At 43.6% G+C, this 26,563-nt stretch overlaps 1 protein-coding gene across 3 annotated transcripts in view; it reads left to right on the top strand.

The window, feature by feature from the left end:
- Positions 1-26,563, top strand: part of LOC105508780 (ly6/PLAUR domain-containing protein 1) — a 30,478-nt gene that overhangs the window by 135 nt on the left and 3,780 nt on the right. Inside the window, exons 2-3 of one of the 3 annotated variants that reach the window (XM_011937711.1) lie at positions 72-145; positions 1,506-1,643. In XM_011937711.1, coding sequence (XP_011793101.1) covers positions 72-145; positions 1,506-1,643 — 212 coding nt within the window. Of the gene's footprint in view, positions 180-1,505; positions 1,644-26,563 lie in introns of all 3 variants that reach the window. The other 2 variants (XM_011937713.1, XM_011937712.1) reach the window with 2 other exon arrangements.

Below are 26,563 nucleotides of genomic sequence, written 5' to 3'. Positions count from 1 at the left end.
TCGGCAGCCACAGCCGCTGCAGCCGGGGCAGCCTCCGCTGCGGTCGCCTCCTCTGATGCGCCTACCCGCTCCCGGTCCCGGGACTCCGGGAGAATGTGGGTCCTAGGCATCGCGGCAACTTTTTGCGGATTGTTCTTGCTTCCAGGTGAGAATGCCCAGAGGCCAGCAGCCGGGGCCAGGTGCGCACAGTCCATCTACCCGCCAGCCCTTTTGCCCCCAAGGCGCCCACCTCGGGGCCAGCCCTGCCTTGGGGCTGCCCAGCGGTAGTTGGGCGGCGGCGACTGATGCCCTGGGGCGCGAGACTGGGAAAGTGTCCAAGTCCCGCGCTGCAGGAAGAGAGCCGGGAGCGGCGGGTTCGCCGGACTCCGGGCTACAGCTTCTCGGGCTGCAGCTTCTCGGGCTGCATGGTCGGCAGAAGCTGGGCTTGGGAGGAGGGAGGGTCCGAGCTTTGCCGGAGTCTCGGTGAGGGAGAGGGGGCGACATCACCCGAACCCCGCCAAGTTGTCTGGCGCCTCCGGCACCCCGTGGGAGTGGCGCCGCCGACAGGTGAGCGGCGCGCTAGGCAGCCTGCGGCCGCGCTGAAGCTGGGTTGCTGCGCTCAGAGTGCGATAGATTGGGGGCAGCGGGAACGCGGGCAGTTGGGTCTAGACAGGAGCGCGTACACGGAGGACAGCCAGGCCGAAGCGACCAGAGGCGCAAAGGTCTCGCGTCCTCTCTCCAGTTCGCCTACTGGCTCCCGACTAAGCTGTGCAGAGCTGGGACCCCGACCACCGACCCTAGCCGAACGGTTGCCCTGAAAGCAGTGGCCTGGAAGAAAGGGCCGCGGGGTCGGGATCCAGGGTCCGCGCGCTCACAAACGCCCTCTCCCACCCTCTGTGGCCACCCAGGTCGCCGCGGGGACGGCCCTGGAGAAGGGCCGCAGACCCGGGCTCAGGGACTTGCGGCGCAACAGCACTTGGCGTCTGGCACCTCCACCGTTGTTCCCAGGTGGTCGCTCAGGGATCCTCAGAGCCCTGGCACAGAAACGCTGACTTTAAAAATTAAATAAATAAAAACTGAAAAGACGTCTGCGAATGTAATCACGAATGGTGCCAACATAGTAATTAAGTAATTTGTAACCAATTAGCAATTAGGCAAATCCTTTGGCTTTGGCTGGAGCTAACGCACGTCTCCAGAGCTACTTCGCTCTTCCGGTGGTACCGTCCCCACCCTCCTTTCAACTTCTTGGGAAAAGGCCTGGGGTGGTGTTGGATGGGCTCTTTGGGTCTAGAGCCGGGGTCCAGAGGTGGCGGGCACTATTCCACTTTGTCCTAAAGGACCCTAGGTACCCGCGCCGTCCCCTGCCAGTTTCAGCCACATCTGGCTCTACCCGGAGACCCAGGAGTGCAGAGCCCCAAGCCTCCCAGAGGCCGGGAGCCGCCGCGCTCTGGGGCGTGGGATGGTCGTGATTTCCGGGGTGGGCTCTGTGGGGGCCGGATCTGAACCCGACTGCGTCTGTCTCTTAGGCTTTGCGCTGCAAATCCAGTGCTACCAGTGTGAAGAATTCCAGCTGAACAACGACTGCTCCTCCCCTGAGTTCATCGTGAATTGCACGGTGAACGTTCAAGACATGTGTCAGAAAGAAGTGATGGAGCAAAGTGCCGGTAAGAGCCTGGCAGCCCTCCCCCTCGCTCTGAAGCCTGGGCTGTGGGGTGGGAGTGAGGGGGCCATTAAATAACAGGAAAAAGGACTGACTGATTTAATGCCCACACACTGGTTATCGCAGATTTACTTTTACAGTGCTGGGAAAATGAAGAGTTCCAAGTTACTTTAATCTCATTAATGACCAGGGCTACTCCCCAAGGGTCTTGGGAGGGGAAGCGCATTTAAATTAGTGGCTCTCCTCTTTTTATTTACTCTCTTCACCTCCCTATGCTAAAAGCTGATGGAGATAGAAAATATATGGCTAACCAGCCCTGGCTTGGGCAAACTAGACAGTAGCCTGTGAGCACTGTCAGCCTGAAATATGGAGCTAGTTGAAGTTCCCAGAGGTCAGAGCTTGAAAAATGTGTTTTGTCATAGAGGCGCACCATATTTCCTTGAAAAACACTACAGGATCTTTATTTAATTTTAGAACTAATGCATCAACTTCCAGGCACAAATTGCCAAGATCTTTCAAAGGAATGCCGTTCCCAGCCCTACCAGCTTAGCTGCTGGCTGGCTGAGAAGAGGACCTGAGCATCCTGTGAGGGAAGGAGGGGTCTTGTGGGATAGCCCTTACTCCCTCTAGCTGACCAAGGGTCTTTTCGCTAAGGTAGAACTTTCCAACCGTCCCCCAACCCTCTACCCCAGCTGTCTTATTAGAACTCAAAGTTCCCCAAATTATAACTGGAACTTTGGGAGAATAGGTGGAGCTGTTACTTCAGTTTCAAGGTCAAAACTATAAACACAGACGTTGCCATTTTAAGGATATTGAAAAGATGGGAAATAGCATAACTTTATGGCTGATATTGAATGAACCAAAGCCCCTACTTCCCTTTAGTTCTGTGAACTGCCTGCAGAACCCGGTGAAGTGATTAGAACTGTTATATGATTCCCTTTACCCACTGGCAAATCAATGCAAGGACTCTAGTTTTAAAGCCAACATCTTGGGAAAGTTGTTTGTTCTCAGAGAAGGGCCTGGAAATGTCATATTGCTATCCTCATGGTTATTTGGAAAGCAGATGCTAGCTTGTCACTGTGCTGTGTTGTGGTGTGTGTGTAGTTGTAAGGGCTGTTTTTATAGGTCATTATTTGTTGCACCAAAATCACTCTTCTGGGAAGCCTGAGACATACTGGCTCTCAAGGGTAACTTATCCCAAGAAATGGAGCAAACATCATTTTGGCACATGGGATTTGGGCTATTAATAATGCAAAACAAAACAAACTTGGCGATAATTCTTCAGTTAAGATTGATAGGGATAATTTGAACAAATGGATTTTTTTTCTACTTGTGTTTCTTTCCTACATTTTACCTGAGCAAAAAATTTATTGCCTTTCTACCAGAGGGACTGCTGTGATTTTAGTCAGAATTACTGTTAACACTTTACTGTTATGTTCAAATATTTGCAGCTTTCTTGAGACAGTAGTTTAGAGCCAGACAAAATGAGAATGTACTGTGGACACGTTAAGAACTTCAGAGTCCACAAGGCCACTGCTTACCTGGCTGTCATGTTTTATCACCTAGGATATGGTCGAGAAAGGGATGTAAGCTAAATTTGAGTCAGAAGAGGTTCTTTTCCTGAGAGACATTTCTTCTTCTGTAAAAGTGTGTCTAAGATGAATACCACACACTCCATTTTCAAAGTGCTGTTTTTCATCTTGCTTCATTCTGTCCTCAAAACCACTCTGTAAAAGAAGCAGAGGAGGCATTTTGACTTCCATTTTATCCACAGAAACTTCAGCACAGTCTTCACGTGCCTGGCCTAAGGTTGCTCGTTTTCTGTAAGCTCGGATAAGGTGGGTGGGCATCTTGTCTCCAAACCAGGCCCCTCAGGCCACAGGTCACAGCCCAACAGGTTGAGACAGAATCAAGTAATAAGGCAGTTTCAATTGTGAAGTTTGATAAACAGAAGCAGTCAACGAACTCAAAGGAAAAGGTTAGGAAGGGAAGGATGCTAGGTCGGGGTGTGTGCACATGGAAGCAAGGCGTTCTAAGCCTGAACTCCATAGAAGCAAGCCAAATGAATCTGTTTCTGCATCGAAAGAGCAATGTCCAGGGGGGCTCATACCTCCAAGACACTTCCATTTTGATGTCCATGTACTTATTAGGGACCAATTTAATTTTTTGCCAACAAGGATAGAGAGCAAATCTAAAACTTTAAGTGAACACAGTTGTAGTATAATCATCATAGTAACAAGAGCAAACTTTTGTTGAGCGCCCGAGGCATCTGACTTCTCTCTTTCGATTGTACATGTAGAATCTCGCGAAATCTGGTGGTCATCTTTCAAGATCTTGTTTCCTCATGCCACAGCCAGTCAGCATGTAATTCTATTACATGGTCAGTATCTCCACTCCAGAGAAAGTAATGCCTGTTAAATGATGCTACTAAGAATTGAAGTCAGAATTTCTTTTAAGTTTGATCAATAACATATGTTATCCTGAGAATCTCAGCATACTAGAGCTGAAAGAGCCCAGCGACTCCTAGTTAAAGATGCATGTTGGAATCTTGCTGGGAGTTTTCAGCTCCACATGGCTGGGTCTCTGCTTGAAGCCCATTTCATAAATCTGTGGTATATCTGGCCATGGGTCTTTTATAAACTTCCCAGTGATTCTGGGGTGACCCGAGTTGAGAACTGATCTGGGGACAAACCTTTTTGTGTTACAGAAGAAGACAGCAAGGTCCAGAAAAATTACATGCATGGTCCAAGTTCACCAGCCAGCTGTTACTAAGAGGCGCTTGAAGCCTGCTTCCTTGGCCAGCACCTTTGCTGTAATACCACACAGCCAGCATGTTGTAAAATATTCTGCCAGGTCTGTCCAAAAAGATAGTCCAGACAAAGTTCAAAGAATTTAGACCATTTTTCATATCCACCAAGTTCACCTAACAGTCCAGGTAGGAAGGCCATGAAGTGGATGTCAAAAGAATCTGAGAACCAACCAGTGAGATTTTTAAGTTTGAGTGCTATGTGGACTGGCATTTTTCCATAGGTATTGAAAAACCAGGGCTTTAAATCAACTAAGAAAATTTAATGAACTAAGCCAGTCTGACATTAAGCAGTAATGAAAGGTGTTCTCTTTCCAAAAAATACCAGCCGTGCAATATGTGTAGGCCTTCAGTTTCTGGACTAAGTCTGCAAACTCAGCTCTTATGAATTTTGAGGCAGGTACATTTAATTTTCAACTGGGAAGTACGTTTGAAATTAACCTTTACCTGTTCCCCAGAGTGACATTCCTATTAGGTGCTGAGATTATTATCCACCACTCTTGTTTCATTTGGTCATTTCTGGAATAATAAGTTACTGGCTGTGGGGAAGGGAAGGTTCACTTCAACTTCTTTCATTGTCCTTACTAATTGATATTTAAATATTTGCATAACGAATGACTTGTTCTCACCAGCTCTGCACTTAACGAGTTGGTGTCTATTTACTAGCACCCTTGATAATGACACTTCTTTTGCTCTTGCTTGTCATTGCACTCTGCAAAATATTTCAAATACTGATTTTCATTTCAGAATAGAAGCCCCCTTCAGTATGAATTTTGAAACCAGGGAATAAAGAATGTGAATTTGCATTTGTTTGACAGTGCAATCTTGTAATTAGAGTTTTTCCTCTTGACTAGATACAGTGAAAGGGGCATAATTTAATTTTTATAGACTAGCCAATTTCTGCCCTTAGTAAAATATAGCTCTGTCAGTGAGCAAAATGTTACAGGTTCTCCTAAACCTTATTTAAAAGTTAAATGCAGTATATTGAGAGAAAGTTCATGGTGTGAATCAGTAACCTAATCGATCTCTTCACCCATCCTTTGCAACATGCATTAATCTATTTGTCTGTTTTGCAATACAAGAGTTACTGATTTATATGCCATGTTGCATCTACATTATGGCTGTGTAAGTAATGGCTATTTTGCTTTTGGATTAGTTAGTTGCTCATTAAGTTGGGCAGGGATGGCTTCATACCTTGGATAGTTTAGTTTTACACCTTATTTTCTCATGAGCTAACTAAGGGATAGCAAGAGAGGACTAACGTCGCAAAAATGCTTGGTCATCCACTCTTAGTAGAAAGAAGTGGAAAGTTAACCACAGCCTATGTTTTCCTAAGCTTGTGCCTGCTTAATTTCCCCAAGATCTAAAATAATGGGCTCTCGTTTGGCCTTGGGATGGGCTTGGCAGGAATGAGGTCCAGTGCTGCTAGTCAGTTCGATGTCATAGTCCCTTTATTCCTGTATTCTTTTATTTCAGATGAGTGCATGCAGTCATATATTTGTGTGTGTGGAAATACCTTTCCATTTTTGCCTGTATATATATTTGCATGCAATGCAATATATATATATATAGGCAAAAACACCCACATATGCAATGCTTGTAAGAAAAATGAATATTGAGTCATTCTTTACTGAGATCACAAATTGCTTAATCCATGCTATGTTGTAGGCATGGAGAACATTTCCTAAGATTTTTATTTTATTTTATTTTTGCAGAACGACTTTGTTAGAAGTAGCAGGGGTCTCTGTTAATCTTCCAGCCTCCCCCATTTGTCCATCTCTCCTCCTCCTACTAGACCTCTCCTGTTAGCTCTCTTTTAGACATCCCATCTGCAGTCCTTAATTTCTCACTGTTAACCCCATTTTGAATTGATCAGATGGGCTATGGAATAGCTTTATGAATAAAGTGAAAAACAAAACCAAAGTTCCACATTCTATTTTTGACAAAGGAGACTTCAACAGCTTAAAAACCTTTAAAATGAGGTTGTTTGCATGGCGGCTCATACCTGTAATCCCAGCACTTTGGGAAGCTGAGGTGGGTGGATCACCTGAGGTCGGGAGTTCAAGACCATCCTGGCCAACATGGTGAAACCCCATCTCTACTAAAAATACAAAAAAAAAGTGCTGGGCGTGGTGGTACATACCTGTAATCCCAGCTACTCAGGAGGCTGAGACATGAGAATTGCTTGAACCCGGGAGGCAGAGGTTGCAGTGAGCTGAGATTACTCTCCACTGCACTCCATCCTGGGCAAGGGAGTGAGATTCTATCTCAAAAACAAAACAAAACAAACAAAAAAACAAACCTTTAAAATAGATTGGTATATCAAAAAATATATCTTCATATATTAAAACCAGCTCCACTAAAAGGGTTTCCATGTCAACTTCAATGAAGTTAGGAATTACACAGGAAGGGATTCTATTCCGTGAATGTTCACAACCCTACCTCCTTTCCTTTCCAGACACTAAAAGAATAAAAACCTTGCTCTTCAAGGTAAGACATTTTGCCAAGCAGTTGACCACTTAGTTCTCAAGAAGCAACCATCTCTTTCATGTGCCTTCTGAGGAAGTATTCAGAGGGGAAATATCAAATGTCTTTCCCTTGGACTCTCCCAGTGAATGAAGTATTTGTTTATGTTAACTTTCCAGCTGAACAAGCAGTCGGTGCTGACCTCCCATCTCCATAGATGAAACATTTGAAGATTGATCCAGCTCTCCCATAACACTAATTCCTCCCACTACGATTGCATGAAAGCTTCTATCATTGATAGTTTTCCTAATGAGTTTAAACAGAGAGGCTTCAAAGCTGGGGCATTTTTCCCAAGTGAAAATGAAACGAAGCATGAAAACAAAACATACCATTCTCTTTGAACTTTGAAAAGGTAATCTGCCTCCCTTACTCCTGAAACAAAAATTCTGAATCTACAGCCTTTGAGAGAGTGTGTACCCTCCCTCCCTCCCTCCCTCCCTCCCTTCCTTCCTTCCTTCCTTCCTTCCTTCCTTCCTTCCTTCCTTCCTTCCTTCCTTCCTTCCTTCCTTCCTTCCTTCCTTCCTTCCCTCTTGACCAACTTAGGTTCTAATGTCCAAACTAAGCAAAGGTTTGTTAGCACACTGTGCAAAAGGACTCAACACCTCAATCCCTATTTTTCACTTGTCCAATGGAAAGTGTGTTTTGCTCCCTTAGGGGAAAGAACCCCTATGTTCTAGGTTCTTCACATTTGGTAACTTGAAAGAGGTTACTTAATATCCCAGGCACTTAGCCTCCCCCCTTGTAAAATGTAGAAACAGGCTGCCTGTTTTCTTGTGAGATACAGCAAGAGAATGAGAAATACGGTCAGTATAACCATCTTCAAGGAACCAGTGCTAGACATGGAAACCTGTCTTGGATGCCCACCAGGAGCTGCCCATTCACTATCCATACCTGCCTCTGAAGGGTGACCCAGATATTGTAGTAGTACAGGTTACTTTGTACACTGTTTCTATATTTCTCAGAATGAGGGAGTCCTTGAATTCAGCCTTTAGTCCCTAAGAGTAGTATCCTCATAGTTAATTTAGAAGGTTCACAGAGAGATAATATCCCCACTTGATAGTTGATGAATCTAAGACACAGAAAGGTTGAGCAATTTGCTCAAGATCACACAGCCAGTGGGACAGGAATTCAAGTACCTTTCACTTCTCCAGGTTTTTATTTTTCCACTGTGGTGCCATTTTCTATGTTTTCCCTCTTTTTTTGTATTTTTAACAATAATTTTATTGAAATATAATTCACCCTTTAAAGTATCCCATTATGTGGTTTTTCGTGTATTCATAGAGACATGTAACTATCACCACTAGTTCAAGAACATTTCATCACCCCCCAAAAAACTGTATTTTATTAGTCACCCCTCATTTTGCCCTTTTCCCAGGCCCTGGGAACCACTAATCTACTTTCTGCTTGTACGGACTTGCCTATGCTGGACATTTCCTGTAAGTGAAATCTCATACTGTGTGGCCTTTTGTGGCTGGCTGCTTTTGCTTAGGATCATGTTTTATGGCTCATCCGTACCACTTCCCACTTTTATTTTGTTTTTGTTTTTTTTTTAATTCCATGGGTAGATGTGTCCTTCCTCTTGCTGGGGCAAATACCTACCTTATAGAATGGGATAGAATGAGATGGAATGGGATGCAGCATGGCTATGAATCTGAGAACTCCACTGGCCAATGAGCCAATTTGCTGAATTAAAGTAACAACATGTGCCAGGAGCAAGCCATTCCAGTGAGCTTTGGGCAAAGGAGTTGGTGTTCATCAAACATCTGCTTGGTGCCATGCACTGGCCTGTCCATTCTTGCCCATCTATTACATAATCCATCTGTTTTCCCTTGAGGAGATCTTGAATTAGTTTCTTTTGACCGCAAGAATCCTCAGGCACGTGGATAGGCTATTCCTGATGCCCCTGTTGGTGGTCCCAAATGCCCAGCTCCACATCTGGCCTCACCCTTAGGCCACAGCCCTCAAGAGTCCCACACGTCTATGACTAGAAGATACCCTAATCTCTCTGGTCCACACTTTTCACTTTACAGAGGAGTACACTGTGGTACAAAAAGGAGTTTGCTTTCCCAGGGAACTTAAGCATCTTGATAGGTCCGTTTCTCTCTCTTCCCTTGAGAACACTTGAGGGTAAAGCAGGTTGAGAGAGGTTCTGGAGAAGGGTTTTGGTGAAGGAGATCAGATGCTGGCATGATTTGGTCATCCACAATGAATATCATCTCTATGCACGAGTCTAGCTTTCGTCCCCGAAACCAAATCATTTGATTGCAGCCTTTGTGTGGGCAGAACTCCTTACTCATTTAACTGTGGGACATACCTTTTCTTCTCTGTTAAGTTTTTCTAGAAGACCAAGCTAGATTCTTCCTTGCTTTGTAGTTTTCATGGTGGTAGAAGTGACTATATTTCAGGGAGCTGGAGCAAAGTTGCTGGTAGAAGACAATGTGTTTCCTACCTTGGGAACACCAAAAGAGGCCATACCTGTAACGTAGGAGTTTCAATCACATCTGGAATGAATCAGCCGCCAAATAAAAGAACTATGAGATGTGCCATTAATTCTTTCTAGAATTTGACTTGTGGCTACATTGTGATTCAGAAACTGTTTTCGCAGGCCAGAGCTATAGGGCATGTTCTCTTATTAATAAATTGCTTCCAATCTTCTGATTGCTTCCAACACTACAAAGCAAAGCAGGAGATGGACTGAATTAAGTGTTTTAGATAAGGTGAAACCATAGAGAGTTTGTAATAAATTGCTTTTTTAAAAGGATGCATTTAAATAGAACAGGGCAGCGATGACTCAAGCTGTTGATTTCAGGGGGTTTATGACTTTGCAAACCATGAGCAGGATCAGATGCAAACGTGATAAAGTGTTGTATTATTTTAAGGAAGTTGTGATACTTGGTCCAGTGCATTTCATTTCTCACTGGACATGGACAATAGCTTTTTATGTTTTTCTATTTCTTGGACTTCTTCGTGAGCGCAGTGGAATGACTGGAGACAGTGCCGGAGGTGGGTGGCGCCAGGCACACAGCTCTCAGCCTGCCGTGGTCCGTGCATGCTGCACACGGGTTGAATATGAATGTGCAGAGCAGTTTGCGATGCCCTCCACGGAGGCTTCTTCAAAGAGCATCAGCAGAAGCAGGTGTATTAAGTGACTCTGGGCAACGGGATTTATGCACTATTTTATTGCTTATGCAAAATCTAGCAAACCGCTTGGGTCTCCAGTAACTTCAGAGAACCTGTTCAGAAATAGCTAGAGCCTAGCGGGTTGACTAGTTTGTCACCTAGTGAAGACGTCCAAAGTGGGAGTGCAAAGGGGTCTCAGCTCCAAAGCCAGCTCAAGATTCTCTCGAGTGTGCCTTCAGAGGGAAAGGCAGCCAGTAGGCCAGAGCTACACCTGGAGGCTGATGAGTTAACATTCTCTGAGAGGCAGGACAACTTTCCACTCAGCCTGTCGCTGACTCTTACAAGGGAAAGAGAGATAAAGCAGTCAGGAGACATTCTGCATAAGAGTTGGTTAAGATCCAGAAACAATTTCATCTTTGTTCAGTGTTCTCCAGCCAGCAGCTCAGTTTGCCTGGCACCACATCCTCTCTATTTTAGAGTGTATTTTCCTAATCAGATTGAACTACAGCTTCATTCACAGATTTCATGTCTATGTACAAGATCCTGAAAGGATGCTGTTGGCTCTCTCTCGCCCTCTCTCTCTTTTTCTCTCTCTACATCACCTTCCCTCTGTCTTACATAGACACACACACTCACTGGTATGGAGACATACAGTAACTATTTGCTGACTGTGTATATTGAAGAAACAAGTTTCAAGCTAAAACAGATTTATCACCACTTCAAAATATTATAGCAGGATTGAAGGAGCTTAAATGTTTAGCATAAGAGGAAAAATAGAATAAAGACAAGTTGAATATAACTTTTACTTTTTAGTTAAACTAGAAATAGCTGACTAATGCCTTTTAGTGATAGTTGTAATTTAAGGAACCACTCTGAAATGTAACCCCTGGTTTTATAGTTCTTTTTGCAGCTTTCATTTAAGGCTGACCTGGCTTTGCTTTGAATAGGAGTGTTTTCAGAAAACACACACACACACACACACACACACCTCGACAACACCAGCTTATATGGTGGTCGAGGAAGCTGGGGAACGGGTTACCACTGGCCAGTCCTCAGCTGGAACTCGGCTACCCTGGGAATTCAGCCTTGGTCATCAGCTCCCTTGGGAAGAAAGAAAACTCCCCCACATGGTTTTATGCCCCCTAGTCCTCTCCCACACAGAGGACGCAAGTTACAAATACACACAGGTATGTTCCATAAGATACAGGCAGTTAGACTTTCAGCTGGGGGATGTACTTCTAAACCATTCAGTTTGGGCAAATTAAACCACAAAGGGAAGCAAACAAACTTCGTTTGTACTCTCCTGCTGTCTGCTTTGCCCTTACACTCTTTCACTGGGCTCTAAGAATTCAACTAATTGCTTGTATTCTTGCCCCCTTTGTTGAATATTATTAATATCACTGTCATGATATTGACAAAACCTCAGGTGGAAGGCCAAAACAGCTATGGCTGCAACAGCTCCTAGGCATCAAGAAGCATTTTCCCTCCCTTCATTAGTCTCTGGGGCAACACTTCCTAACAGAATTTACCAGCTGTTACTGCTGCCCCAGTCCTTTCTGTTCTTGCCTCCACCCTAGACCTTGCTTCCTGTATCACGTAAGAATGTTCTCGGCTGTAAGTAGCAGGGACATAAACCATAAAGACATTTCTTGTTTATGTAACAAAATAGTCTACATAGGTGATCTTGGGGTTGCTTCCACAGCCCAGTGATGCCATCAAAAACCCAAGCTTTCTCCATTTTTCTCCTTACTTCCCTAAGCACATTGGCTGTTTGTCCTCAGGTTTCTTGCCTCTTGATCACAAGATGACCACTATATTCAGGTTCAAAGGAAGGGATAGCACCAAAGAGCTTGTGTCTTAAGCTTTGCCTTTTAATGAGAACACAAAAGCGTTTCCAAAGTTCCCCCCCCTCCCAAAATTCTCTTTACCTTTCACGGATCAGATCACTGTCTCATGGCTGCTAATTGAGTGGTCAACTGTGATTGTCTGCCAGATCACCTTTTGAGAAGTCCATGCACAAGATTGGAAAAATTCAATGCAGCGCCTCCAGGGACCCCTGGAAAAAGGACAGGGATAATTTTCTTTCCCCAAAGTCACCATTATTTTACCTAAATTGAACACCGAAATGTATAGTCAAAGGACCTTCATGCTGGATCACTGTCGCCCTTTGGAAGAAAAGAAACACATATACTAACAAATGTTGTCCTGAGCTTTAACACAAGATGTATATGACATTCCAGAATTCTGGTTCACTGAATGCTGAGGTACAAATGTATAATTAAATTTTAGCGTGAGGACATCATGTTCATAGTGACAAATATAAGGGTGCTTTGGGTTAAGTGCTTAGATGTTCTCAGTTCCTTCCATCTGGAAGTCGTTATGCCACCAAGGACTCTGTATTCCCTACGTTTGGGTGAATTTGTATGCAAGAAACTGATTAGGAATCTTCGGACCCCACAGTGTTAATCTTACCATTTGAGAACAATAATCAGAAGGACATCAAGGTTAAAAATGCAACAGCACAGCTCCGTAAATCATTGAAGGGCACTGTTAATACAGAGATAATAAGTCATAAATATCTGTTCCCTCAATCCCCCATGGCAAACTGGAAAACAAAGACACCAGCTGAGGGAAAGCAAGTGACTGCGCAGAAACCTTCCTGCCTCAGAAAGTTATAAATGAGCAAAGAAATCCAAGTCGAATGCAAGACTAAAGTAAAAACAACAATTGGCATCATACATTATGGGTTGGTTGTTCGCTTGCTATAACTAAGTTGACATCAGTGGTTAACAGCCTCGAAAATTAAACTCACCAAAAATCTTTGAAAAGTCCTCTGAATAATGAACTTAACACATCCCTGTTACAAGGAAAACAAATATGTTATTAGGTTATCTTGTTTCATGTCTGTTTCATTGTTGACATGGCTGTTGTTCTAACAAACACATTTATTTTTACCCTTAGGGATCCCTGGAGCCCCTTAATATTATTCTCAATTGTCAGCTCTACCAGCTAGGCCAAGATGGGCTCAACATCAGTGTGGATACGCAGTGTGGAACTTGGCACTTGGTTTCTTTTTCCCTTTTTAAAATGAGTTGTTAGCGTTCTTGTTTGGTTCCTGTGGCCATCTGCAACTCAAATGGAGGGGGCTTTTTTGGTCTTTAAAATATTCACATTCATGGCAAAGCAAAAGTACTTAAGAGCCAGAGCACAAAATTCTCCAGAAAAGAACAACCTTCTTGATCTTCTCTCTTTATTCCTGATAAACGGTGCCCATCATGGCAGCAATGAGGCAAATGTGTAGATAAACCTCTACTTCCCAAGTCGTTTCCATTAGAATGCAGAGAATGTCAAAATTTCTCACACAGTGTTCTTTCAGAGAAAAAAAAATACTTGGATGCAAATTGAAGATCTTTTTTCTTGCAGTTTCTTTGAGCTCAGTGAAAATGCTTGTAGTTCATTCCAATTACCCGTTCCCCAAGCAGTTTTCTTTGAGGAACTGTTCCTGGTCCTGCATAGAATACTTATTGTGATGTAATCGTCACTACAGTGCAGTAAGTGTTGGTTATTTTTCCAGTAGGGAAAGATGAGTCTCACTCCCAAACAGGCATTCACACAAGTAGCAGTTTGCTGGAAAAGTTCGACTTTAAAGCTACATTGCATAACATGGGTAAAAAGTAATGGACTATTAAAGGCTCTGTTTAGAAATGTCTGTCTTTGTACCAACAAAAAAGAGCAGAGGCAAAGGAAACTATTGGAAAAGATAAATGCATAGTGGTCCACAGAGAGAAAAGAACTCAGGCCCCCTGCCTCTGTTTTTACGATCACTGGGGCAGAGGTTAAAGTGAAAAAACTGCAAAAATAATTTATTTTAAAAGCATACTTGTAGCAAGTCATTTGTAATAGAACTGTAGCTTCAAACTCTCTGATTGCGGAAAGTTGTATGTACATCTGTAGGGGAGTGGAGAGGGGGGTGACAGATCTCCTTTTGGTCTCAATACAACTAAGAGGCTCAACACCTCTAGCAGAAAAAAATGTTAAATGATGACCATTTATGATCCTCAAGGTCCAGGGGCTGTTTATAGGAGAAGATTTAGTTTAGAAAATGCTTCTCGGACGGGCACGGTGGCTCACGCCTATAACCCCAACACTCTGGGTGGCTGAGGCGGGTGGATCACGAGGTCAGGAGATCGTGACCATCATGGCTAACACTGTGAAACCCCTTCTCTACTAAAAACACAAAAAATTACTCAGGTGTGGTGGCAGGCACCTGTAGTCCCAGCTACTCAGGAGGCTGAGGCAAGAGAATGGCGTGAACCCAGGAGGCAGAGCTTATAGTGAGCGGAGATGGCTCCAGCCTGGGCGAAAGAGCAAGACTGTCACAAAAATATAAAATAAAATAAAATGTTTCTCAACCCCCCAGAGAATCATGGCTTTAGAATTTTTAGAATTAAGTTCTAGGACACTGCAAACTGGGACAAATGGCATCTACTGGGGTCTAATGAGTGCCCAATGGTTCTCAACCTTCTTTCTCACCCAGATTCTAAGCAAATTAAGAAATAAAACAAGGAACAAAGCAGATGAGGCCTGAAATATCACCATTGTTACTGAGAAAGGCTAAGTTGGAGGGAATAACTTGGGGATGGAGGTCAAATGAACTTTCAAATTGGCATCTCTAAATCAGCCGGTTGACCCAGCCACAGACAAGGCCAGTTACGGGTAGTTTCTTGCCCTGAGAAGCAGGGCAGAATACCTGTTTGCTATGAGTCACTCACTTTCAAGAAGGAACAGGAAAGGGATAAGCAGCGTGTGCCCAGTCTGTTCTTTCCAGATTTACCCATCAGACATGTCACTCCACCTCCCTTAGGGCAGAGAGAATTAAAAAGGGAGAGAGAGGCCGGCCAGGATCGGTAGCTCACGCCTGTAATCCCAGCACTTTGGGAGAATGAGGCAGGCGGATCATGAGGTCAGGAGATGGAGACCATCCCAGCTAACATGGCGAAACCCTGTCTCTACTAAAAATATGAAAAAATTAGCCGGGCGTGGTGGTGGGCGCCTGTAGTCCCAGCTACTTGGGAGGCTGAGGCAGGAGAATGACTTGAACTTGGGAGGTGGAGGTTCCAGTGAGCCGAGATTGTGCCACTGCACTCCAGCCTGGGCAACAGAGTGAGACTCTGTCTCATAAATAAATTAAATAAATAAATAAAAATAAAATGGGAAAGAAGCCAGGAGTCACACTGAGTTCCTTTTACATGGATGGACCTTGAGACTGAAGAAAAAACATTCCTTCAGTAATGTTCTCTTCCCATCACAATGAAAACCAGTCATTTCAGGAGCCTCCAAGCCCTTTGAGGCAAGAGTTAAGCAGTTAATAGCATGGATGGTTGGGGCTATGTCTGTCACCTACACACAGACTATACACTCACCCTATTATTCATCAGCATGAGAGTGGCCAAGCGTATTTCACTGCGTTTGTTGGGGGTATGTGTAGCACAGAAAGAACATCTAGATTTTTCCCACATTCATACCAATTTTTTTTTTTTTTTTTTTTTGAGACAGGGTCCCACGCTGTCACCCAGGCCAGAGTGTAGTGGAACAATTTCAGCACACTGCAACCCCTGCCTCCCAGGCTCAAATAATCATCCCACTTAAGCCTCCTGAGTAGCTGGGACTACAGGCAAGCGCCACCACGCCCAGCTCATACCAATGTCTTTTTAAAAAGTGTTGTATGCGGAAATAAATTGAGACTTGTAGAAAAGCTGCAAAAATAGTGCAGTTTCTACATATCCTTCCCCCATCTTTGGCTAGTGTTAACAACCTGCATAACCACAGTACGATGATCAGGGCTAGGAAATGAACATTGGCGTAGTACTGTTAATGAAAACCATGCTTTGTTTTGAGATTCCCACAGTTTTGCCTTTTTGTGTTCCAAGATCCTATCCGGGATCCCACATTGCATTTCATTGTCATGTCTCCTTCTCCTCTAACCTCTGACAGTACATCGTTCTTTCCATGTCTTTTGTGATCCTGACACTTTTGAAGAGGACTGGTCTGGATTTTTGTACACTGTCCCTCAGTTTGGGATTGTCTGCTGTTTTCTCATGATCAAATAGAGGTTTTGCGTTTTTGACAAGAATCCTCAGAAGAGATGCACCCTTCCCAGTGCACTGTAGCAAGGGGTGCATGCTGTCAATGTCTTACTACTGGTGATATTAACTTTGATCACTCTTGATTCAGATAGTATCTGCTAGGTTTTTCCACTGTTTACTATGTTTTCCTTTGTAATTAACAAATAACTTGAGGAAGATACTTTGAAACTATTTAAATACACTGTTTCTCCTCCAACTGTAGTCAATAATTTCAGTGTCTGTTGGTGGATCTCTCCCACATCAGTTATTACCATGGTGTTCTAATCTTAATTTCTATTTCCCTCATTCCTTCTGCACTGATTAACTGGAATCCTTCCGTAAGAAAAATCTGTGTCTTCTGCACATATTTACTTACTCATTTATGTATGTCAGCATGAACTCACGGGTATTTACCTTATTGGAGGGGGTTATAATCCAATACTATCATTATTTTCTTGCTCAATTGCTCCAGCTCTGTCCACTGGGAAGTTGGAAAGTCCAACCAAAAGCTCCAGCTTTATCCACTCGGTCATTGGTTCAAAAAGGTAAACTGAGGCTTACAGAGGTGAAGTGTTTTATCCAATAAAGTGGCTCAGGGAGAATTCCAGTCTAGGTCTGTTAGACTCCAGGGTTCATGTTCTTTCTGCAGGGTAAGGAATTATTTCAGAATTAGAATGAAATATGGACATGAGCTTTTTTAGTTTCCTCCATCCCATTAAGTAGATGAGGATCTACTTAATGATAAGGCCATTAAAGGAGAGGATCATGGCTTCTGGAAGCAGAGCTTGGTGAAAGAAGTTAGTAGAAGACCCTCATCTTTAAGCACATTTCTTTACATTCCAACATTGTCAGTCATTCTCAGGTCATCTTCATGGTAAAGCTATTAACAATTTCAGTTCATTATTGAAACTTCCATTGCTTACTTTATGACCAAATATCATGGATTTGCCAACTATGAATGGAAATTTTGAGCATAAAGTGGTTGTTTCAATAGGTCAAGAAATAATATATCAAAGGAAGAACTTAATAAGTGACATGGCCATTTCAATTCCTAGATTATCTGTTTGGCAACGAATATTTATTTGAAAATGGTATTTCTAAAAGCAACAAAATCAGTGATTTTTTTTTCTTCTCATTGTCAAGTATTATGTTTTTAAGAAGATGTATAAACCCATAACATTTCTGAAACTACAGCTAGAAAATTATGATTAAGCCTAGAGAGGGAAAAAGGTACCACGTCAACATTGATCCTCTGCACCAAAAGGCTCCTTTGTTTCTTGAAAGCAGAAAATAAGAGAACGATGGAGCCCAAGCAACACTCTAGACTTACTATGGTTAAAATGAGGACATCCCAGGAAATAAGACCTGCTGCAACTTTCATTTTAGAGTCCCCATTTACAAAAAACAGGTGGCTCTGGTTTATGTTTGAGGCACTCCTAAAGGCAGCCATGCTGACACAGAACTTCAGTGCGGTGTGGAGAGGGGGTCCTGTGCAGGTTTCCCTGCAGGGTTTTGGCTTTAAAGAGAACAGCACCTAAAACACCTAAATGCTAGTTTTACCCAGCGGGCCTGTATCCTGCCCACACTGGAAACAGCCCTCAGGTAGTGGCTCCAGCTTCGCCTCTCTTTTCCTGTTTTTCCCTCAAACTGAGCTGTGTCCCCTGCTAGAATGTAGCCCCTCTCTCCATTCCTGTGGATTCCAAGCCAACTGCAGGGTTGGGTCTGCTATGAAGGGCAGGCTTTCTGTAGAGACAGTTTTTGTTTTCTTTTGAGACAGTCTTGCTCTGTTGCCCAGGCTGGAATGCGTTGGCATGATTATGGCTCACTACAACCTCTGTCTCCCAGGTTCAAGCTATTCTCCTGCCTCAGCCTCCCAAGTAGCTGGGAACATAGGGGGCCACCACCACACCCATCTGATTTTCATATTTTCAGTAGAGACAGGGTTTCATCATGCTGGCCAGGCTGGTCTCAAATTCCTGACATCATGATCTGCCCACCTCGGCCTCCCAAAGTGCAGGGATTATAAGCATGAGCCACCATGCCCAGCTGAGACAGTTCCATTTTAATACATTTTCAAATATGGAGATAAGAGTCTACAAATCCTATAAAACTAGCAAAGTCCTTTGATAGAGTAGCCTTGACACACGTGGAACTTAGAGACCCTTTTTGATATTCTTCCAAAAGCAAATGTTCTGAACTGTGGTGGTTTTTCTCGTGTAACTGCAGAGGAAAGATTGGTGGAAAGGGTCGATTTCATAATGTGAAGGTGATCAGATTTTGACAGAAGAGAGGTCAGCAAGCTACAGCCCTGGGCCAGATGTGGCCCACTGTGCTGTGATTGACTTGTGTCCACAATTCATGGATTGCAGTCCTAATCCCCAATGCAATGGTATTTGGAGATGGGGCCTTGGGAGATAATTAAGGTTAGATGAGGTCATGAGAACAAGGCCCTGGCCTGATGGAATAGGGTCTTTATAAAATAGGGAGATTCACCTGGAGAGAGAGGGGAGCTCGCTCTCTGTGCACACACAGAGGAAAGACCATGTGAGGACACAGAGAGAAGGGGTCACCCACAAGCTAGGAAGAGAGCCTTCACCAGAAACCAAATTTCCTGGAACCTCGATTTTTAACTTGCAGTCTCCTGAACCAAGAGAAAATTCATTTCTGTTGTTTAAGCCACACAGTCTGTGGCATTTTGGCATGCCAGCCTATGCAGACTAATGAAGTGTTTTTCTGTAAATAAAGTTTTAGTGCAACAGCCACACCCATTTGTTTATGGTACTGTCCATGGCTGCTTCTACAATACAGTATCAAAATCCAGATATTGGATTCTGACAGAGCCTTTGGCCTGCAAAGACCAAAATCTTTGCTGTCTAGCCCTTCACAGAAAAAGTGTGCCCACCCTTGGAATAGAAATGTACCGTATACACTATCGGTTTTGAACATGAAAAGCCACCCCAGTGGGATATTAAAGGGCCAAAGGGAGGAAACCATCTTAGTGTGCAGTAGTCCAACTAGCAATGTCACCTGCAGGAGTGTCCTGGACTTCTCACCTGGTCACCTCACCTGCGAGCTCAATCGTGTACAATGAACAGATATGCCCTTGACAGTTGAGTCCTTGGAGGGCAGGTACATAGGGGAAGCCTGTCCTCTAAGGGGGCTGATAGAACAGGTCAGCTTTGACAATGGGGTTAGAAAGGAAATGAGTGTGAAGACAACAGAGCCTGGGAAGCAATGAAGAGGAAACGGACTCATCTCCCCCTCTCCTTAGCAGTGGATCCTCAGAGGGTGTTCGGAGGCTTCCCCAAGTCCCAGCCACAGAACGGGAGCCAGGTTGTAATGTATAATGAAATCTTTGCTGTTCGAAAAAATACTTCTCCTTGGATAAATTAAAACTTGCAGTTACAGCCTGGATGTGCTCTCTCCCTCCCCAGTGCAATAATTTGGAAGTTTAGGCGACCAGTGTTAGATCCACCTGTACGTGCTTCCAGGAATCTGTATATTTAAGGAATGCCCAGGCAATTCTTCTGCAGGGAAGGAATGCCTGGAAAGCACCCCTTGAGCTTTCTTCCCTGGTGGGGTTCTAACAGTGCGCCTACCTGGGGCCTGGGTGCACCTTCACCAAGGGACTGCCTTTAGTGAAGTATGTGGCAAACAACTTTGATGAAGAAGTCTTGTTTCCAAAAGGATGGCACCGCATCAGTGATTCAGTACACTAAAGAGTTTTTGTACCTGTCTGCCACCAGACAGGTCAACCTTCAGGCTTCTGGGTCAGGATGCTGGACCGGAAACCACGTTCTAACTCTCAGTAATGTGGAATTCCAAAGCTGAGACCACTGCTGCGCCAGACTTACCTCTAGCAAGGTTGTTGCAGGTGTTTTTTATTCGGCCCACTCAAGCTGTGGTGACCCAGCTGTGTGTTAGGAACAAGCAGAAAGGACTGGATTCAAACAAAGAGAAAACACCATCTTTCTTCTTTCCCCCGTGTAATCAATAATTCAGCCCTCTAAAGCAAGCCAGATGCCTGATGAAGAGCTTGCTGCAAGGAAGAAGACAGGGGCCATTCAGAATCCACATCAACTTCTAAAACTTCTTTCTTCCTCCCTCCTCCTGCCTCACCTCCTGGCTTGCCTCTGGTCTTCTTCCACCTGAATGCAAAGCTAATGCATCTGCTAAGAAGTGGCCCAAATATAGTCCAAGAGGAACAAGGACAGAGTGTTTAAAGCTGTGGGGGAAAGCGGAGTCAGTAATTTTAAATGTCAGCAAATCAGTCTTTATTGACATTACCATCCCCTCTGAATTACGTGACATGGTGTATGTGAATTCAATCACAACTACTTGTATGAATGAAGGGCATGAGTCAGAAAATGCTCCATCAACCAACAACCCACATCATGGATCTGATTCACTTGCTAGAGGCTTCATATAATTCATAGCTTTAAAAATATGTGTGTGTATATGTGTATATATATGTGTGTGTTTTATATATATACACACACACATTTCACTTTACATTGTCAAACTGATATTAAATGGTATGGAAACAATCATCTGAAGTTTTTCTATGACATTTATTAAATTATTAAATATAATGGACATTTGCTGAGCATTTAGCAAGTTCCAAGCATTATTCTAAGTGTTAGGGATACAAAGACTTTCTAGCGACTGATATTTGGGGAGTTACTAACAGCAGAGTTTAGACAATGGGAAAACAGCAGAGTTTTGACAACAATCTGAACTAAGAATTTCCTTCATGAAACTTCTCTAGTAATAGTTATGGTACCATCTTGTGTGTGGACAAGGCTCCTAAAAGCCAATCCAATCAAAATGTATATCATTTATGACATGGAAAGTCATTTTCAGCAAAATGATTAGAAGGAGCATGACATGTGAAAACAGAAATCTTAAAGTCTTAAATCTGAGTCTACAATCACCTTCTTTAAAAAAAATTTATGAAATTAGCATTGCAGTTAACTCTTGGGAAAGGTAAGAGTACAAAACTGTGAGATTGTTGTAAAACAATTACAACAGTTGATGAAATTCTAGTTCTTAGACTGATGGAGGATTTACAAGTGTTCCTTTTATGACTGTGCTTCATAACTCACATACATGTTATCAAATAATACATAACAAAAGAACCCCCCCCCGGGGCTTTACTCCTATTAGTCCATTTAACATGGAAGGATCATTTCTAATGTCTGTAAAACAGGGAGAACACACAATGGCGCAGAAGTATTTTTGTGGCATCGATTTGGATGCATTTCAATCCAAATTTATATTTAATTCCAATGCATAGGGTACAGAGGATCCAGTCTGTTTTTCCTTATTTCCATATCTACCTTTTCAACAGAACTCCTGAGAGTATAAATTCCTTTATAGTCTGATTTCTTGGGTCCCAGGGAATAGGTACAATGGCTACAGTGGAATGAACTGCCTGGGAAGGAACCTCAGTATTTTATTTATCCTTTCCTTCATTCCTTGGCATGCCCATCATTCACATCCAAATAAATAAGGCAGATTAATACGAATGACTTCCTCAGGGAGAACAATTTGTGGTGTTTTTAAAGCAAGCACGCATAGCCACCCATCTCAATCCAAGAGCCCCCAGGAGGCCATCACCTCTCTAAAGACTTAAAGAGGATTAAAGTTTTAAACGCTGGGTGGCTTGATTAATGTGGTGATATTGGGTGGTGTGTTCCACGGGCACACTCCTGGTCTGTGGATTAGAGCTGTGAGAAATGACTTGGCCTTGGCGCAGGACACATCTCTGCCCCTGCAGGGTGGAGCGCTGGGAGCTGGTCCAAGCTGGGATGATCCGAGCCACGTTTGATGGACAGCCCTTCATCCACCAGTGGAGCCTTCTAGCTCTGGGTCTGCATCTGTGTTAACTAAGATCAGAGCCTCTCACAGTTCTGCCTTTGTCAACCAAGGCCTGGAGGTGAATTGTAGCTTTATGTAACCTCTGTTACCCAGGTGACACCAGCCTAGGAATAAAGTCCTACTCAAAACCAGTCAGAAAAGCACCTCCGGACCTCCTTCAAATAACCCGCTTTACTTCTGTCGTCTTCTCCTTTTCCTCCCTTCATTTACTCATTGATTCCTTTGGTAAATACTTGTGTCGTTATGTGCCAGGCACTGTTCTGATTGCTGGAGCTTACATTCTATCAATAAAGACACATTAGTAAAATATGTAGTGTATTAGAAGCGATTAAGAGAAAAATCATGCAGGGAAGAAAGGCAGGAAGCATCTCTCAGCTCTTTAGGGAAGTCTCCAAATGGTGTCTCTCCCCTGTTCTTGGTCATGACCTTCTCCTACCCTAACCCGGCAGTGGTGGTTTCTGAGGCCAGCCATGAGGGTTCAGGGAAACCGGGCCCATGTCCAGCTAGAACCCAGCCATCCCTTACTGCCCATGTTGCTGCTGCAGTTGTGCTGAACCGTGGTGTTCTTCGCCAAACCCGTCTCATGTTTCAGAGATGTGTCATCGTGTTGTGGACCCCTGTCAAACAATTAAAAGTGGTTCCTGACTACCGCCCAGCCCTAAAGGGACCACACTGGTGCATTGCCTCTGGACCTCCTGCCGTGGTAAGACTTAGAGATGGCAACTCACAAACTTAGGTGTGTGCACAGACATCCCCCTGCAGACACAGCACTGGAGCACGTATTGTATTGCTTTGTGGTTTCTTTCTTAAATGGTATACTTAACTATCATTCTGAAACTATCATTGAGAACCTTCCAGATCAGAATAGAGCTCTGTACTTTTCTTTAACTGCTGCTTACCATGTATAGTATAAATGTACCTTTTTCCTATTAAGGATGTGAAAGTGTGTTTTGGTTTGAAGGTACATGGTGAGGAATGGTACTGCTGGATTTGTACATTTTGAATTATGGATCCTTCTGACTGCCCTTATGCCAGTCTCTGCTCCCACCAGCAGTCCATGACAAGGCCCTTGTTTTACTCACAGCTCCTCCTCCCTCAGGCTCAGACCTGATCTCATGGGGTCTGGGTTAAAGGAAAAGCAGAGAGAACCACAGGCACAAGTACCCCTGCCCTGTGACCCTGAGACTTGGGCTTTGGGGCAGCTCCTGGTGGCTCTTTTCTTCAGTGTCATTCCCTAGAGCCCTCTGGTGGACACAGCTAGGAAGGAACTTGTACTACACTGAGAAAGAAGCCATTTGAGGATGGTTCATTGGGGGTATTTATTTATGTCATTTTAAAAATGATACTTTACTCTCATGGTTCTGATTTTAAATGGTAAGAAAGGGTCAAAAGTTTTCTCCCACTCCTCTCCTGTGGCCACGTAGAATCTCACACCAGAGACAACCAGTATTATCTTTTTTGTGTATTCTTCCATAAATTTTTATGCATATGCATGCAAAATGTGTGTGTTTAATTTTTATTTTCCGCAATGGATGCATGTTATAGCATGGTAGGCAGTGTAGTATAATGGTTAAGAGTACAGATTATAAATCCAGATCTCCTGGGCTTAAATCCCAGCTCCACTACATATTACCTGAATGGCCCCTAAGCAAATTACAAACCCTATTTTTGCCTCCGTTTCCCCACTTGCAAAATGAGGATTACTGCTAGAGTTACTACAAAGATTAAATGAGTTAATATTCATACTCTTAAAACTGCATCTGGGCCGGGCGTGGTGGCTCAAGCCTGTAATCCCAGCACTTTGGGAGGCCGAGACGGGCGGATCACGAGGTCAGGAGATCGAGACCATCCTGGCTAACATGGTGAAACCCCGTCTCTACTAAAAAATACAAAAAACTAGCCAGGCGTGGTGGCGGGTGCCTGTAGTCCCAGCTACTCGTAAACCCGGGAGGCGGAGCTTGCAGTGAGCTGAGATCCGGCCACTGCACTCTAGCCTGGGTGACAGAGCGAGACTCTGTCTCAAAAAAAAAAAAACTGCATCTGAAGCATAATAAGAAACAAACTCTTGAAAAAAAAAAGAAGAAGGGAGGGAGAGAAAAGGAAGGAAGGAACTGTCCAGACATACTTTGCTTTGTTTTAAACTCAGTATCTTCTCCTGTGGCTTTGTGGAATTGCATCGTGCAGATAAAACACTGGAATTTTATCAGTTCCCTGGTGATGCCATGACACCGTACTCTCCCATGAATAACCTTGTGTACAGTCATTTTGTATGTGTGTGAATAGGTCTGTAGGATACATACATAAAAGTGGAATTGCCAGGTTCCAGAGTACATGCATTTGCAATGTTGATAGCTATTGCCACATTGCCTTCATGGAAATTATACCTATTTACCGTCCTAACCAACAATGTGGGAAAGGGCCTTTTTCTAAGACTCGTGAACACAGTGTTTATAGTAAACTTTTAAATCTCTGCCCAAGTGATAAATAGTGACATCTCAGTGTAGTTTTAATTTGCATTCTTCTTATGAGAGGGTATCTTTTCATGTGTTTCAACGCTCTGTTTCTTTTTCTGCGAACTGTCTGTTCATTTGCTTTCTCTATTTTTCTAATGAGTTATGTATTCCTTACTGATTTATTATTTATTCCTTACAGATTTCTAGGACCTTTTTACATATTAAGGAAATCTGCTTTGTGATTGGAATTACAATTAGTTTTTCAAATATTTCACTTGTTCTTTTATCCTATGTATAGGGATTTTATTAGGCAGAGTTTGTGTGTATATGTGTATGGTGTAATTTTTCAGTATTTTCTGTAATGGCTTCTGGGTGTTGTGTCATAGAATAGGTTTTACAACTCTTACATAAAATTCCCAAGGTTCCAAAGTGTCGTTTAGTACTTTTATGGGTTTCTTTCCCCCCAACATTTAAATCTTAGATCTACCTGGAATTTATCCTAAGCATGTGAATGATGGAACTGTTCAGGAGTTCTAAGTCCTCATTGGGTCCTCCCCACCTGGCAGCATTCCTTATTTCCTTCCAGTGTGAGTCTTTATTCTACACCCCCCTCTTCCTTGGTGCCTCCGAGTCTCTCCTGTGACTTTCTTCACCAGTTGCATCAGTGCAGGCAGCCGTTGTGTCTAAACCCCAGGGGCATTTTCTTAAAGCTACCTAGCAGCCTGTGTGGTATTCAATCACATGTTCCTTACAGGGCAGCTCTCAGCCTTCCCCAAAACCATCCCCGTTTGTCCCTGGACCTCCGTTCCCATGCCAGCCTGCCCGCTGAAGTGTCTACAATGAACCTGGACAGTTTTTCTTTATCTGAAGCTGTGGGAGAGGTGGCTTATTTCCACTTCTTTGCAGACTGCACACGTCAGCCTTCCCAAATATCAGTCCCTCTGCCCCAGCCTCACCACTCAGCCCCATCCCATCTCTCTCAAAGGAGGCACTGTGTTATTTCCACCACATGAATTTTCATCAAAAGGATAAGTAAAATGCCTTTGTTTTCTGAAAGCCCTCTTTAATCTCAAATTCCCAATTTCTATTAGCGCAACAACTCCTACCTGCTTCCTCTACCACTGTCCAGTTCAGAACTAGCATACTTTTTCTTCTTGAATATCTCCAAAGTCAGCTCCTCCATACCCCGACACCAGCCAGTTGCCTGTCACTTACCTTGATGCCTAGGTCCACATTTCCTTTCATCTGGTTAGAAACCTCTTTAATCACATCCAGTCTCACCCAAAGCATCTCTTGTGCCAGTTTCCAGACTCAGACCTTAAGCAAGGGAGGCTCATAGGAGCCCACAGCTACCCTGAGCCTCATGGCCCTCATGCCTAGAAGCCTGATGGCCCTTGGGCCTCCTCAGGGTGCCTGGCCTGAAGTGGCCATCCTGGCAATGGACACACCTATCTGACCTCAGCCTCTTGGAGCATCTAATAAATGCCCCTTTTCTTATGGAGCTGTCAACCTTCCCCTTCAGAAAACCTCATTGTGGTGCCCTCAGTTCATGAACCACCAACTTGAGAGCTTGGACCTCCCCCGGGCAGATCACGAGGTGATCACCTGCTTTCCTAAGACCATTACAAAATCCTGGAAGGTGGCTGCTCTGGTAAGATCAAGCCGAGGTACAGAGGATGCCTGTATCTATGTGTGGGAGGCACTGATTTCTAAGGAATACACTTCAGGGCGTTGCCCATTTATAGATTTCCCATAGTCTCTAACATTTGCCATCCATGGCTCTTTTTAGGAAATCATTCTACTCTTTTTATTCCTAAGTATGAAAAACACAAACTGGCATTTATTTGCCACTTCCTCTACAATAAAGTTTTTTTAAGTGAATTTTTAAACTTAAAAAAAAATTAATGAATATATTTTTCTCTTTAAAAAACGGTGAACACGAGGTCAGGAGATTGAGACCATCCTGGCTAACACGGTGAAACCCCATCTCTACTAAAAAATACAAAAAAGTAGC

The sequence above is a fragment of the Colobus angolensis genome, unplaced genomic scaffold (assembly GCF_000951035.1).
Source record: "Colobus angolensis palliatus isolate OR3802 unplaced genomic scaffold, Cang.pa_1.0 Scaffold168, whole genome shotgun sequence".
NCBI lineage: Eukaryota > Metazoa > Chordata > Mammalia > Primates > Cercopithecidae > Colobus > Colobus angolensis.
This window is presented reverse-complemented; position numbering and strand designations above follow the sequence as displayed.